General features: G+C 33.2%; 1 protein-coding gene across 2 annotated transcripts in view; it reads left to right on the top strand.

Moving 5' to 3' along the window:
• The window catches only part of TRPS1 (transcriptional repressor GATA binding 1), a 239,928-nt gene that overhangs the window by 76,596 nt on the left and 145,574 nt on the right, over positions 1-17,758 (top strand). For both annotated transcript variants that reach the window (XM_045561542.1, XM_045561540.1), the window contains one exon: positions 1,783-2,386. In XM_045561542.1, the coding sequence (XP_045417498.1) occupies positions 1,783-2,386 (604 nt within the window). The remainder of the gene's footprint in view (positions 1-1,782; positions 2,387-17,758) is intronic.

Here is a 17,758-nt window from a genome sequence, read left to right on the forward strand (position 1 = left end):
AGTGTTTGATAGATCAGTAGGATGACTGTAGTTAACATTGATCTAGTGTACATTTTAAAATAGCTAAAAGAGAATAATTCAAATGTTCCTAGCATAAAGAAAAGATAAATATGTAAGGTCATGGATATCCTAATCACCCTGATTTGATCTTTATACATTATACAATGGTATCAATTTATCACATGTACCCCCCAAATATGTACATTTATTATCACTAAAAATAATAAAAGGCAAAAATATTTAAGCTCTAGATGACCCTTCCAGTATGTGGATTGACATTCTTCCTCTTACTTATTCCTCAAAGGCATGGCGGCATCTTGTCAGTATCTCAGATGTGCTAGAATGTGCTTCCTTTCCCTTCCTTGTCCTCGACAGATAGCTCATTTCCATCCTTTGATATTATATATCTACCTCAGAAAGCCCTTTCTGACTACCCTAAGCAGCCTTCCTACCTGCATTGCCATCCTTTCCATTTAATTCTTAGCACACATCCCTCTTTGTACTTACAGATTTATTTATAGTCTTTATGTGAAGCTTGTCATTCCTGACTAGACTCTAAGCACCAGATGGGCAAGGACTATGAATCTTTGATTTGCCAATGTGTACCCAGTACCTGGCAAAGAAATATTTTGATGATTATCTAAAATTACATATATTTGTCGATATCTTACATAGCTTTAAGTAATAGCTCACAAAACTTGTTTTGTTACTTTAAATTTACAGTAACTCATAACACATTATATCAGACAAGTACAAAGTGTTTCACATGGTATTTAGAGAGTCATACAAGGCTTTTATAACTAAAGAAAGTATATTTTATTCCAAATCATTTGTGTATCTTTCTTGTATGCTTTTTACAATGCAATACCTCTATTCTTCTTTGTTAATCAAACATTTGTCCTAATATAGCAGTTACTGTTCCTTGACAGCAGTTGATGCTATGAAATTTGACAATACGTTTGCCTTGTTTTATGCCATTTAAAAGAGAACACACAAATCCTTTTAGTGAGTATGTCCTTAAAGCATATATCATGCCGTTTGACACCCAACAGACTCAAATTTGTTGAATGTATATATGTCCTTATAGATGGATAGAATTTGTTTAGAAAAATCTTGGGTTTTTAATAGAGCTTATTTTCCAAATTATGTAGATCAGTAAACCATATTTAATTGACTAAATGGATTTAAATTCAATGATTGAAAAATACATTTTATTTCTTTTATTTCAATAATTTAATAATTATTAACATTTTATTTCTTTTAGTTTATTTTAATATATGGAAAAGCTATACAAAGCACTTCAGCATTAGAAATGTAAGTGTATTTCTAGGAGTAAAAAACACCTGAATTTAGTTTAAATAACAGAGACCAGGGCATTGAAGAAATCAGGTGAAAAACATGGATAGCGACTTAAATGATTTAATTGATGATTATCCATCAAGGTAAAATGAACAGGGCAGGGCAGTAGATAATAATGCAAACCAATTAGTTTCAGTGCTGATCACCTGGAATGTATGCACACAAGAGTGTGTGTGTGTGTGTGTGTGTGTGTGTGTGTGTGTGTACCTGTTACCGCTAATATAACAACAGGGAACTTTACATTCTTTCTACAGAATTGAAAATGCCAGTTAATTACATTCCAATTTCCTGGTGTGGAGAATATTGTATTTCATTCTACCTACTACATTGCATGAGATAAAATTCAGGTGCTTAAAGCCTATTAAAAAAAAAAAAAAACCTTCAGAATGCTGTATTTGCAATGACTGTTTTCTTATTCTCCAGGAGAGCACACAGCTGCTACAAATGCCGTCAGTGCAGTTTTACAGCTGCTGATACTCAGTCACTACTGGAGCACTTCAACACTGTTCACTGCCAGGAACAGGACATCACTACAGCCAACGGCGAAGAGGACGGTCATGCCGTATCCACCATCAAAGAGGAGCCCAAAATTGACCTCAAGGTCTACAGTCTGCTAAATCCAGACTCTAAAATGGTAGAGCCAGTTTCCGAGAGTGTGGTGAAGAGGGAGAAGCTAGAAGATAAGGAGGGGCTCAAAGAGAAAGTTTGGACTGAGAGTTCAAGTGATGACCTTCGCAGCGTGACTTGGCGAGGGGCAGACATCCTGCGGGGCAGCCCGTCCTATACTCAAGCAAGCCTGGGGCTGCTCACACCTGTGACTGGCACCCAAGAGCAGACAAAGACTCTTAGGGATAGCCCTAATGTAGAAGCTGCCCATCTGGCGCGGCCTATTTATGGCTTGGCTGTCGAGACCAAGGGATTCCTGCAGGGGGTGCCAGCTGGCGGAGAGAAGTCCGGGGCCCTCACCCAGCAGTACCCTGCATCCGGAGAAAACAAGTCCAAGGATGAATCCCAGTCCCTGTTACGGGTAGGAAGGTTTCATTTTTAAATAGTTAATTTATTTCGCAGGGAAAAGAGTTGGGGGGGAGCACACATTCACTATATTCAGTATCGTTTTATGAAGTTAAACTTAATCATCCTTATCCCTCTGGGGATTTATCCTTATAAGGCTAAAGTGGCTGAAAGTCGCTCACGTGTGTTGTGTGTACTGTACACTTACTTGGTACAGTGTCAGGCAGTCACTTGTTTGTCTTTGCTCTTAGCTCAGATTGAATGTTGGTTAATCATTTCTGGTGATTATGCAAAACAACAAGGCTGCATTTGGAGAAGGGAGGTTTAGAATCCCAGAAGGATGCACATCTGTTACATTAAAATAACTAAATGACTTTTAAATTTTAAGGTGGTATGACAGTATCCGGTTAATAAGGAAGTTAGCAGAGATTTAAGTCACTAAGAATATAATGTCCTTGGTGAGATGTTAATACAAAAATGTAGTGTTTTTAAAAACCCATAGTATAATGATGTACAAATGGCAATACTTGTTTACTTTGCCAAGAAGAGGAGGAAAAAATAAGAAAAGCCTAAATGTGAATTGTGTGAAGTCCAAAGAAGAGTACCTCGTACTTTATATTATATGGATCTTCTAGGGAGAAAGCACCAGGTGGAAAAAGAAAACCAAACCAGATCCTCAATTGCTATCTTCATGATGTATAGAATCAGCATTGTTAAGAAATCTTTAAGATTTTGAAACTTCACGTGCTGCCAATAAATGATACTTGCTTTTTGCCTAAGGCATCACCTCTTCGACATTTCACCTTCACTCTGTTAAAAGTTTTGAGCTCTATGGATGATTCTGAAGCTTTGTTCCTGCGTGGAAGGTAGGATCAAAAACTAGCTAACTTTTACAAAAGATCCAGTTAGGAAATAGAGCTCAGTCAGCCCAGTGCTTTGACCTGGGGGTCAGAGACCAGTGAGGTTTCTCTGGATGTATAGTGGGAAGAAAAATTGCTCTTCCCGATGTCTGCTTGGCTTCTCTGTTCTCATTTCCTGCAGATTCCCTGAAGCCTGTCTGTGCTTCTCAGATATTCTCTAGTGGAGTTGAAAAAAACGCCCCTTAGAGGGGCACAGTTAATTATAAACGCTGTTACCTTTCCCATCTGTAGTCATGCCCGGGAGCAAGAGAAAGGCTTGAATACAGAAGAGGGGATGCCCGCTGTACACTGAGAAACAAAGAAGCTTTCCTGCAGGGAAGGGCAAGTTTATCATGAGTAACTTTGGAAAGAAGAGAAATAGTTCCTGTGCCTTTCAAGATGGGGTTCTCAGGGAGCTTCTTTGAAATGCATATATATGGAACTGCATTTTTATAATTGTAAATGCTCATCATTTGCTTAGCATGTCAGTACTCTTCTGGACTCAATGACTCATGGGTTCTGGTTAAAAGGCAGGAACGAAACGTCCTACATTTCACTGATTTCATACCGCATCTTGTGATTGTGAGTGCTTGGGTGCCTTACATTGGTATCACCAGAGCCCCCTTTCCTTCTTTTTTCCATTTAAAATTGTTTTCATCCATGACATCTTCATTTGATGCCAAATTGTTTGACTCTTTTAAACTGTTACTGGAATATTACCTTTTTCTGCCACCATTCTATATAGTCAAAGAATTTGGAATGGCAAGTAATTTATTAAGCAGCGGTATCAAAAACCTGAGCACAGTAGTTAATATTTTTTGAGCATTCTGGGTATGATAATGCTTTTCTTAAAAAATAGTTTTTCTCAATTCTTCTACTTCCTTAATTCCCTGACTTCAAGTTTCTATTGCATCATTTCAACTGTCTTTTCAGTTCCTCTGCATAAGCTGCTGAAGTAGGATATCTTGAGCACTCTCCTTAGCCCTGTTCTACAATGAATAGCCAAATTCCTAACCCTATGATTTATTATCTTACAGGCTATCATCTACTAAGTTTCAGAGAGCTGACAAAATTATATATTAGTTATATACACACACATATATATATTTTAGAAAGAGCCTTGAATCATTCTTCTTTGATTTTAGTAAAATTTGAATGTTCAAAGTTCTCATTTTGTATTTTAATAATGCTTTTGGAAACCACCAATTGTATTGGCTATTTGGAATAGGAAGGGTAGCCAATTTGTTTTTTTGTGCCACATTTAGTTTAAGTGAATATAAAATTTTTGATGTGTACATATCTTATCTGATGAGCTTTTTAAGACTACTAAACTAATTAAGAAGCAGAGCCCATTCTGACTGTGAATTTGACAAAAATTCTACTTGGTGGTAGAAATTTGTATTCCCAAGTTATCATAGCAAATACACACTTCTCAAGTTATTACCCTGCCATCAATAAGAAAGGACCCCAGCAGAATTTTGCCGTCCTGTATATGAAAGGCCAAAACAATGTACTTTAATCTTGTGGTTGTAAAGGTCTAGTTGTTAGTGAAAGTGTACTGTAATAATTTATAAATACACAATAGAAATATACAAATATAATTTATGTTTTGAATAAAAATACAGTAGTAGATCTGTATAAATATATACCTCCAGAATACAGTATTCATATTTGAGTTTAAACAGTTGAATGGAACTTGAAATGATCTACCTTGCTGTTTAGCATGTTTATTTACAAATAGTAAGCAATTTAAGAAATGGAGATTTTAAAAGTGAATTTTTTATTAAATAGTGCATTCAGCATAGCATTAACAGAGCAAGTATACTGTTAATAATAAATACATTTTTACGTAGTTTCTAATACTAACAGTAAAAAAGAATGGTAATCATCTTTAAATACTGTAGAGTGATATCAAGAATTAAGTATGAGAAATTTGTCCAACAGAAAATGTCGATTTTAAATCGTTCAACACTATGCTGGTAAATAATGGAAACATTTTAAAGGAATAGGCTAAATGTAGTTAGGGTTGTATCACAAAGCACATAATTATAATGTTGCTTTCAGAATATCAGTCTTACTAATACATGGTTTTTTAGTGGCTTTAATGATGAAAGTTTGCTGTACTCCTTAAAGTGAGGAAGGAAATATAAAAATCACGAGAATAGCTAAAATTTCAAAATGCTCTCTTCATTAGCATTAGTACTTTTCTTTTTTTCTTCTCCTTGGCTTTAAGTTTTGCATTCAATATCAGGTCATTTATGTATATTTTCATTTAGTGAATATCTATATTTTCCCTTGTTATTAGTATGAAATTGATCTTGTTTTTAAAAATTTTAAGTTGTATATGTCACCTGTGTAGACCATTGTGCTTTGAGTATGACAAAGGGCACATTCATATAAGCTTTAGCTTATAAAATACTTTAGGAAAGTTGGATTTTTTGTTGCATATTAACTACACAATATTTCTATAAAATCGCCGGGTATTTTCTTTTTTTAGTTGGAAGAACTATTAAAGCCTTTGGAATCTTTGCTATAAATAGTCAAAGTTTATGTGAAAACTTTCATTTATACTCCTAAAACTTATAGAAGTTTTATAAAACATGAATAAGTTCTGGAAAATGGTCACCAAAATTTAATATTTAGAAAACCCAGAGTTGTATTAGATTTAAAGTTTCACTCTGTGAAGAGGTTAACATATTTAACATTGCTTATGCTAAAAATGTAATCCAATTAGTTTTACATGTTCCAATAGATGTTTCTTTCTCATTTTAAAATAAATTTGTAAGATAGCAGAGTTGCGCAGCGGAAGCATGCTGGGCCCATAAAATAAATTTGTATAGTCAGGACTCATGTACAGTCCTGTGACTTTTTTTCTGACCAGTTTCTTCTATAATATAGATTTACACAAAAGTATCTATTTATTTTTTTAGATTAAACTTTTATGCAGATGCAACTGTACTAGTCATCTTATTTTCTTGATAAGAAATTCTGGATTTCATTTTTATAATGGGATTTTTAGATTGGATTTTATAATGCAGAAAGCTTTGACTTTTACCTGATAACCACATTAATAGGGACCCAAAATAAGTCATTAAATTTTACAAAGGTTTTGCCAGTATCACATATATTTTGCATATGTTAGTAAAATGTAGAAGTATAATTAAGTTTAGCAGGTAAATCTGTAGGGGGAGCTTATGGCAAATCAACATGCAGGTAAACTCCTCGGTGTTATTTGTCAAAACAGAATGTCACATATAACTCATAGGCTAAAATTCTTCCATAGGTTCAAACACTCTAGTCATTGGACCACTTATTTCATGCACCAAGGGGAAAGGTAATTCTCTTTGAGATTAGTTTTGGTTTCCAGTGTAAATTTATTTAGGAAGGTTTGCCAGTTTTAACATCTACATTTTACACTGCTTGGTTTCAATGGAGATGTTCTGCCCTGGGCCTGTGGGAGTAGAGTTCCAAGTTGAACCTCTGACTGTCAAAGGAAGAGCCTCCCAGGATCTCCATTCATCTGTCGCTTAGAGAGGATCATACTGCCTGCCATCCTCACAGGAGTGTTGTGCAGCTTAGTTAATTAACGTTTGTCAGCCATTTGAGATCCTCAGATGCAGAGTGCTAGATAAGTGGAAGTAGTCTGATTATTTGTTCATTTTGTAAATGTGATACCAGGATAGTACAATGCAAATGTTATTTCCCCCTTTCTTTAGTGGTGTTAAATTTATAGTTTAAAGATTGTTGATACCAGACAGTCTATTGAGATGCAAAAATGTTCTTTTGGGGACAGTCCATTGGCAGCCAAACAGACGTTCAAACAAGTGACAATGTTGAATGCCTTTACAACCACTGACAGAAGACTGCAGGAGCTTTTTTTAACTAAAGTTGATCTGAAGTGAAAAGCGATATCCATTGTTTTGCTTCCTATTTAATTAAAATAAAAACAGAATTTCAGCTATCATATAGGTATACCATATTGACTTAACGTAATGTTTGTTTACATAACTGTTTTCTTCACCCTATTTGAACTTTTTACGTGTGCATATACCAAAGAGATCATACTGTATCAGGAAAAAGGAGAAGCATGTACCTCTCTAATCAGTAGCTATGAAGCAGTTATTCTAGGACCTGCTAATAAAAGTTTCTCTTTAGGTAGCAGTTGAATGTTTTATTTGCCCAAGAAAAAAAATAAATGATTAAAAATTATTGACTATATCCAGAGATTAACAATTCTTATACATCTCTGTGCTTCCGCCCTTAATAGATGTATTTCTGTTGTCATCTATTGAGAAAGGATATGATTTAATCTCAAAAAATTTTAGTTTTTATTTAAAAAATACAGTCCATACATTGAATTCATTATATGTAATAGTTAACATGATCATTTAATTGTTTTCACTACATAAAATTTAAGTTTTTTGTCTTCATTATTCATCTTTTACATTGATACACCATTTTTGATGGTAGAAAACAACTAAAACCAATTTGATATGTATGTAAGTTTGGTTTTATTAGTTTGACTAATGAGATTTTCAAGTAATCTAATTTCTGTTTTATAAGTCAGTTCCATTAGCTCAAGCATTTTTTTAAAGCACTTAAAAAAAAAAAGAAAAAAACTTTTATAGCCTAGAGGTCTGGCATCATTCTGCTGGCCCAGGTTTCTAAGGCAGAGAAAGCAGATGTATCTTAATGAATTGAGCTGTAGGTTTGTACTCACTGTGCAATGGTATCGTTTAGCACTGTATCTGTTAATTATTTCCTGTGTGACTATCTTTTGCTCAGCTCCTTTTTTTTCTGCAGACTTCATGAGCCAGGGGATAACAGGGCCCCCATAGGAACCCATTGTTGAGCGTTCTTAGATGTTGAAAGTGAAGAGTATGCAGAAGGTGGCGTGTTTCAGGAGCACAGGTGCAGAATAATTTAAAAGTGTGTCAGCCATGAGTAACATAGTTTTGATGTGAATCTAGTATTTTTCTAGCCTAGCCCATTCTGATGGATGGATTTGACAGATGTGTTGATTACCTAAAGTGCCACAAAATTTTTTTATCTTGGATTTTTGTGGATTTTGTTTATTCCCACCAAACAAGTAAATATTGTCTCTGTTGTCATGTTCTTTTATTCTGCCTTCCCTTAAACTCTCTCTGTTCAAGAGCTTTGATTCAGTGTTTATGGCAAGGCCATTGATTACTAGGCTGGTCTACCAATTAACTCAAGAAAGCTTGGCAAGCTGGGTACTACTGTAACTAGTTGTGTTATTGGTTCAAGGAAATGAAAATCATTTCAGTGAAGTTAAAAGAGGCTTTTTCTTTTATTTTAGAGAAGCAAAGTCATTTATAGACTTTTATAATTAGCTATAATTTATAAATACAACAGAGTGGAATATGACTATATTTTGGAAAAATTCAACTATATTTTATAGTACATTTTGTTTATGTTGTTATTGGTGGCTAGAAATGAGCCAAAAGAATCTTAGTTTTGTTTTTCTAAGGACAGGACACATGATAAGTTGGTTGTTTGGCTACATTATTCATGTCATAATGGTCAAATATACTTTTACATGTTAACTTGCTTCTTTAAAAAGGTAGTTTCTCAAGTTTGAAGATTTAATTTTGTGTATTAATTAAAAAAAGAGATAAACTGTGTTATACCATGGAAATTTACCTATATGTACATCATGATTAACCAGAAAATACTAACGATATAGAGTATAGATATATTTTTAGGAGGCAAAATGCACTTTATAATTTTGCTAATGCTTTTAAAAAAAGGATGGATAATGAACACAAATGAAACTTTTATGAGAATTTGGATACAAATTTAAAGATTTTAAAAATAGGTTTTGGTAAAAACAGTATTTTGTGTGGAGAAAGTGATAAGATGCATGACAATGTGACTTATTGAATTGCATTGTCTGTAGTGTTTTATTCAGTTTAAATTTTGTATTCGAGACTTATATTAGATCATGAAGCAAAAATCTTTTAGACAAGGGCCCATAAAATAATCTGTTCTCTGGGAATTAACTTTCTGAATTTAGCTGATATACATAGGGTATCACTACTTATCTAATCTGAATTCTTCATGAGTTAGACAAAACCTGGCAAAATTACTTTAGAACGATTGTACAGGAAAACATTCAGAAATAAAGTATTTGGTTAAAATAGATATTTACAGTTGATTGCCCAGTAATTTAGCATTTCAATTCCTAGGATTAAAAGTTTTCCACCTTTCCATTAATTTATTACTGGAAAAACTCCTTTCATCCTCACCAAAACTCTCTGAGGATGAAACTTTTGTTACCCTTTTTATTTAAAAGAGGAAACTGAGGCAGAGAGATTAAGTAATTTGCCAGTCACATTGCTTCTGATGGCAGAGATGAAATTCTAGCGTCGGTGATCTGGCTCCAGAGTGCCTGCCTGTAACCATTGCATGGCCTCCTTTGGTGCACCATGTTTTGTTTAATAAATGCTTGGATGACTTTCTACAATTTCAGAATTAATTTGTTTCTTCTAAACATACACATTTTTATGTATGCATGTACAAAACAGAAAAACAGCTTTTTGAAATTATGCAAGTGATGCATGCTTATTGTAAAAGAGGTAGTTAATACAATATTTTGTAATGAAAATTAAAATGGCTTATAGATGTCAACCCCCAAATATTTTTCTCTTCATATCTTGATGTCTAATTTACCCTTGATATACATTCAAATATATATATATTTTATTTAAGTATAGAATCATGAACCACTGTTTTATAATTTGCTTTTTTTATTGAGCAATATATTGGGGACATCTTTTTCCATCGACAAATATACCCTACAATATTCATTTTAGTGCCTTAATATACCATGTAGCAGCTATATCATAATATATTTAAGATATACCCTATTGGTGAACATTTAGGCTATTTCCAGGTTTTAATTATAAGGAATATTTTGAACCTCCTTGTACATATTATTCTATTGCTTTGTCATATACTTGTGATAATTTCTTATAGCATAATACCAGTTATTCAAAAGAGAAAATACATGACTAATAACTAATGGTATTTAATGTTGAAGTCACTGTCATCTAAAGGGATTAATTTTAAGATATAAATTGGCTTATAAAAATGCATAGGGAATACTATCCTAGAAATATTTAAGGATTGACTGCTAAACTGTAAATTGATGTATTTAATGGGGAATGCAAAGAATTAAGAGAAAAGCAAATGGTAATGTTTAAGAGCTTTCTTATCATAGATATAATACATGCCCAATAGCAAGGTATATGATATAATATGCTTACTTTATATTACATGTACAGCACAGTTTATTTTTTAGAGAAATTTATTGTCAAGAAGAGCTAATCTTCTTAAGCAGAATTGAGTCCAGGGTTTTAAGTGAAAGCAGTCTACTCAGTCATGCTTGCCTTTTTTGAGGCAGGGATTTCTGTTTTCTTGCCTGTTTTTATTTTGCTTCCATGGATGATGCCTTTCGCTACCCTTTACATTTTCTCAACCAGTTTTAAAGTTTTTACCTTTCTTGCATATACGTTGGGTGTATGAGCAATGGGGTGGACTTTGAGGGAATATAAGAGAGAAAAACTTGATTTTTTTTTTCTTGAAAAGGTGACATTTAGTGATCTTTATTTTTATTTGTTGCTGAAATATGCATATTGATTCCATTAAGAAAGTATGTCTTTCATAAGATTTTCAGAATGTCAGATGGAATATTCTTTATGGTTTCTTAATGAGGTATTGAAAGGACAGGGGCAAGAATACTTTCTCATTTAACATCGTGTTTGTGCTTGTTGCATGCTAAAAATACTAAGTCTCAGGCCATTCTTCATCATACATTGAAAATATTACTGTTTATGAAAACATGTATGATGTCATTTATATATGTTTGAGCCAGGCAAGTTAGGCCAGCGTTATATGTGGGAATCTAAAAGTTTACAAATATTATATTTGGCAGAGCTATTCACGTTGCTTTAAAAATAATTATTTGCTTTTTTAATTAAAAAATACTCAGTGTGGGCCTTTTGAAATTTCTTTCCTCATACCTTAAAAAATGAAAAAACCTCCTTTATTATTACTTTTAAGAAGCATATCTGTTTTGAAAGCAATGCTGGCCATATTTTAGGATATACACACATTTGGCTTATCCAAATTTTCTTAATGTCAGAAATTTACAACCCAAAAGTTTCATGGTAAGTCAGGAAAATTCATCTACTTTGCTTGAATTATATAGTAATTTGAAGAAAATTGATGGTTTTTAAAATGTGAATTGTTGTGATGGGCAGTCTTATGGTCTACAAATTAATTATCCAGTTAATATGCCCCTCCTAAGTTTATGCTATGTGACTATAGGATTTTTTTTGAAATCAGAACTTGCTTCAAATTCACAAGGGATTTAAATATTTTTAAAGACTCCAAAATATATACTAATTTTTCTTAGTAGTATGTCCAACCCTTTGAGGTTGCAATAGGGCTTGCAGGTGGGCATGTTCCACCTTTAAATCTGGCTGTGGTTTAGGCTTCAATGGATTTTGTTTTCTAGTAAAATTAGATTTCATGTTTTATTTTTACTCTTCCTTTTTCATGTAGTGGAAAGTGCACTGGATTGGAGGAAAGGAGGTTTTGTGTTCTAGATTCGCTTAGTGATTAACTAGCCCTGTTACCCTGGGTGAGTCCCTTAATCCTTATGCACTGTTTTCTGCTTTGGAAGATACAGAGTTTGAAGTATGCAATTACTCAAATCTCTTTAAAATTGCAAATCTAGGACCAAATAAATTTTCTATAAGATCTTAAACATTGAGATCTGTGAATTGATACCTGAGGCAACTTTAAGATAAAAATCTTATATTTTAGACTTAGAGATTCAAAGAGATATCATATATTTGAATTACAAGTTTTTCAATATGATTTGTATCTAGTGGCTGAGAACCCATAAATTATAAACAGCTGCCATACATACAGTGAAATCTTCAAAAATATTCTTTGAGCTTATCTTGTATAAGAGAGCTCATTCTTTGAAATTAAGTTTGTTACAAAGAGTCCTGTTGTTAAGTGGCTGCTTATGAATAGAGATAAAGGAAAGTATGCACAATGAGAAATAAAATAATTCTGGTAAGAAGGTGACATGCTTAAAGTCTATATTTCCTCAGTTTCTTGGCATTGAGTGAAGATGCCTGTTTTGTTCACAGTCAGATGTTCAAATCAGAATTTTGTATGCAGAAACTAATTTTAGTAGGTGGGGTGCAAATTTCTTATGAGTCCATGAATAGACTCTAATCCCAGCTGTTTCATTACAATTATAAAAATAAAATTGGCTGTGAATCATTCAAACTCTATTTAATGGATGTGAATAATTCAGTTTCATCCCACTAAAATCTTAAAACTATAAACCTGTCTTAGTTCTTTATGTTCCTTCAGAGTTAATATCTCATTATTCATATATGAATTATTTGAAGTATGGGTGGTCATGATGAAAGTGACCGTATTTCTACTTAGGTCGTGTGGATTTCAGGACAGGAGGTAGCCTCTAGGGTAAGGCTGGGGATGAAGGAGAGAAAGAAATTGGAAAGAGTCTAGGAAAAGAGAAAAAAGTGTTAAATTAGTATTTCTTGGCATTTTGTTTCCCATTAAAAATATATGTTCATTATAGACATTTTAGAAAATACACGTAAGCAAAAAAACAAAAGAAAATGAGTGCTCAACATTTTTAATGTAGCCTTTTCTGGACATATACACATGCACACACATGCACACACTCACACACACATAGACATGCACATACAAACAGATTTACATATTATTAAATAACCTTAAATTTTACTTTTTAATAAATTAGAGAAATTATTTCATATCAATGTATATTCTGCTGTATCATATTTATTGACTTCATGATATATTTAATTATATGTTGTACTAGTTGCCCTAGGAAAGTTGTTTATTGATTTCTTATTGTCTGACATTTAAGTTATTTCCAATTTTTGCTATTATAAACAGGGCCACATTGAATATCTTTGTAGATAAATAATTACATCTTACTTGTAATTTTAAATTGTTAGAATTGGTGTCCTTATAATCAGGTTCCTCTATGGAATGACACAGTAGTGGAGTTTATTGGCAAATATAGATCACCTACCAGGTCATGCACGTATGATCCTGGGAAACAGGAAAACGGTATCATTTCTTGACTTTTAGTAGTTAGAATTGTCTCACAGTGATAGCTAAAAAATAGAAACCCTCACATTTTCTTTAAACATTCTTATAGGGGAAAAAGTTACTAAGATGGTTTGAGTGAGTTGCATTTCTGAAGTACCAACAAACAATATCAGTTATCTATTTCACTTTTATTGTTGAAAGTTACATTCCATAGTCCCCTTGACATTCAAAAGATTATTTCAGTAGTGTAATGTACTAAAATAAATCTTATAAGGTTATACATACATGGATATTTAACTATCTCCAAAAAGTTTCATAAAGTTAACATGTAAAGTTTCTTAATGTGTTTCGGTGATCATATGAAGTTGATGCCAACAGCTACTCAGTGAAATGTTTCACACACAAACTCAATTTTGAAATACTTACATTCATTTTAATTTGCTCATGGCTATTTACACAGTTTATTGTAAGAATGAAAATCAGATGTTAAAGGGAAGTGTGGAAAACCATTCTATACCCCATCTCTTTTCAGTTGCTTTTCCAAGCATCACACTGCTATATGCAAAGTCCTTTCATAAGAATAGAGATTGGTTACATTTTATAGTTCATGAAATTTCAACAAAATACTCTTATGTTTATGGAGTCTGAATGCATATTTGCATGTGTCTGAATTTAAATATATTAATACTCGTGCGGGTTTAGGATTTATTTTCAAAGAACCAATGGACACTAGACCAAACTAACCTAGGCTCAGACTTAAAGAAATAGAAATCCAAAAAGGAAAGGATAACTTTGTAGAATCCTTTCCTCATATTCTGGTCGCTAATGTTTCTTGTTATTTAACAAGTACCAATTTAGCACCTATAGCTTCCAGAAATCATGGAAGACCTTATAAAAAGTATGGAGATAAGTAGATCAAGGTTTCTGTCCTCATGTAATATAGAATCAGGTACAGGTGGTAAGACAGGTATATTGACAGCCATAATACAAATAAGAGTTCCATAAAAAAGCTGAGGGGAGAGGAGAGTGACTATGGGTGCTTAAAGAGGAAGAAATTAACATTCAGTTGAGAGAACAAAGTTAGTTGTCCCAAAGGTTTTTTTGAGATGGTTTTTGAAAAAAAATGAGTAGGCTTTTAGCAGATGAATATGACAGCACAGGGAACAAGCTGTATAGAGGAAACAATGTGAGATTAGCATGGGGCGTTTTCAAGATATAAATCATAGAAAAGCTTGATGGAAAAGTATGTGTATAGTTTGGGGAGCTGAGACTTGACATATAGGTTAGAAGAATTTCTTTAAATGCTTACTTGAAAAATTTTATCTCAGGAGAAAATAGGGAATCATCCTAGGTTTTGGAGCCAAGGATAACTTGATCAAATCTTTAATAAGGTTAATGTGGCATTTTACATAAGATCCTTAGAAGGGAGGTAGGTGGACAGGGTTGGGATGAGGAAGATTAATTAGTAGGCTAATCCCTTACACTATGAGGAATAACAAGGAGTGTACACTAGGATAATGAACATGAGAAGTATTCTGTAGGTATGCTAGATGTAGAGTCTTGAAGTGTTAGCAAAGTTTATATGTACAGGTGGCCAAAAGGGGGCTTTGAGCTTGGACAACTGGAAGAGGAGACAAAATAATAGCTAACGTTTGATAAAAACTAATATGGACCAGGCTCTGCTCTTTATTTGTAGTGATTTAATCCTCACAATAATCCCTTGACATAGGATGCTATCTTGAATTCCATTTCACAGAAAGGAAATAGAGCCTAGAGATGCTAAGTCACTTGCCCAAAGTCACCTAGCTGGTAGATAGCTGGCAGACTGGATCGTGTCCAAGTAGTCTGACTTCAAACTTCATAGTCTTTTTTCAGTGAATGATAGCATCAGCGGAACTCTAGAGTCAACTATTTTGTGAGGGTAAAATAGTGAAGCTGGTTTTATACCTACCAAGTTTATAGGAGATTCAGGTGAAAATATCTAATGGATAGCTGGAAATGGCATCTCTCATAGGGAAGAGAGGAGTTGGAATGACTTCTAAATGAGCTGACATTCATTTAATAATTGAATATATATTGAAAGCCTAGTTTGTTCAAAATATTCTAGGAGCAATATCAACATGGTCAAGCTATGGACACTGATTCTTTAAGTCTTTTGCATACTAGTAGTGGAGATAATGTTTAGTACAATGATTATGGCACAAGAAAAGAAGTATCAGGTACCATGGAGTGAAGCAAACAAAATATTGTAGTATTTTAGAAAAGGGAATGATCCCGTCTTAATTCATCCATCAAAGAAGGTATTCTGGAAGAGGTTGCTTATCATTTTGTTCTTGAAAAGTAGTGTTTGGAAAGCTTAAGGAATAATCAAAGTGCACAAGTCTAAAGAGAATCTAAGTAGAAGTTGAGCTTTGTTACTCCAACTATGTGAGCGAGACCCCCTCTGCAGAAAAGTTACTACTTTGACATTTGTGAGACCAGATTTTAACATCCTCTGTGTATGTCAAATATTTTCCTAATTGATGAAATTCAGAGATACCTCAGAATCATGCCTGCTTCAAGTGCCTTATAACAGGATAAGCCAAAAGGAAAGAGTAAGTTTTAGAACAGAATGTGGGTATTTAAATCAAAGTCTGAAATTAAAATATGATAATTCCTTTCATTAGTGTAAATAAGCTTTAGAAAGTTTATTTTCTTTTAACATATGTGTGTGTGTGTATATATATATATAGTATGTATATGTAAATAGCTCTTATTCAAATATAAATTAAAAATAACTGTACTACTTAGGGTCATTACACACATATGATCAAATAAAAATGTACATGAAAAATTCTGAATACCCATTTAAAAATATATGCCATATGTACTATGCCTATCTGATTCATTGTGTGTAAGAACTATCGTTTTAGTTTCATGATTGGTATTTTGATTTATTCACTAATCATGCCTCTTAGATTTAATCCAGTAGTTCATTTTCATGTCTTATTTAATGTCTTATTTTATTATTGAGAAGAAAGAAAAATGCTTGCCTGTGATATGTCACCTGTTGTTTAATGGCCAAAATTGTTACATATCTTAATACTGTATCACATTAAGTCATTTTAAAAGCATTCTACTTTCCCATTTGTTTAAAATTCCTACAATCCCTGGGATATTGGTAGGGGGTTAATGGAAGTCTTGATTAAAATCTTCCAAGCTTTAAGGCTTTCAGTTCTTATAAACAATTTGGATCTGAGAGACAGACCTATTTATGACTTTTTACTAAGTCTATTTACCCATTTAATGTTAAGAAAAAATTATGTATTTTTTTAGTTTTGTTGTAATAAATACAAATTAAAATGCCTCTTAAAAAATCAGCCACACTCTGTTGTGTGATAATCACAGAATTTATGGTAGTTCTTTTGAAAATTCACTGAAGACATATAACCATTTTAAAAATAAAGAAGCTTCCCTGAATGTACCAATTTTCCCTTATTTAAAATAAATCTTTCAAATTTTATATGTAGCCTGCTTTTAAGTAGTTTACCTCAACTTGTAGGACTATGAACTCTAATTATAACATAATTAATCTGCACTTGCTTCATAATATAATAGCTAATCAAACTATAGATGGATAAAAGTCTTAGAAATAGGTTACAGCCACAATGCAGTTGGTTTTTACACTTGGACTTAAAAGCTTAGATCTATATGACCAGCCCAAGCTAGTCCAGCCTTTCCATGGCTGGAGACATTGACTGCATAATATTCAGGTTCAGTCAGAATTCTTGGTTGTTCTATTTTTAATGAACAAACATGATGAGTTTCAAACATGGTGGTTTTGGTTTGCATGGGATTGAGTTGGCATGCCTTCAGTTTCCAGTCCTTATGATTTTAATGTATGAATTTCATTGCAATGTTGGGGTTTGTGTATATTCTTTGGACTTGACATTGAAGTCTGTTGAAATACTTGTGTGTGTGTGAGAGAGAGAGAGAGAGAGAGAGAGATTGAGGTTTTTCCTCTAAAAGCAAGGGGCTTTTGGTCAAGTTTGGGACATAGTAGAGCAAAGGTATGAGAGAAACAACAAATAGTAGATCTTATAATTTATCCATTTGCTGATTTTTCTCCTTTAATAGATTGTGATCTCCCAAGAGAGAAGATCTGTGCCATTTTCACATTCCCGTTTCTCATTAGCCCTGTCATACTGCTTATCTCTAAGGAGGTCTAAAATCAATGTAGTTTTAATTGAATAAAATTGTAGGAGAATATATGCATTTTTTTAAAATTTGAAAAACCACATTTTAATTTCTGTGTAAGGCTGCCATATTGCTTGTATAATTTTTCTACCATTGAGTAT

This window comes from Lemur catta, chromosome 9 (genome assembly GCF_020740605.2).
Source record: "Lemur catta isolate mLemCat1 chromosome 9, mLemCat1.pri, whole genome shotgun sequence".
NCBI classification, from domain to species: Eukaryota; Metazoa; Chordata; class Mammalia; order Primates; family Lemuridae; genus Lemur; species Lemur catta.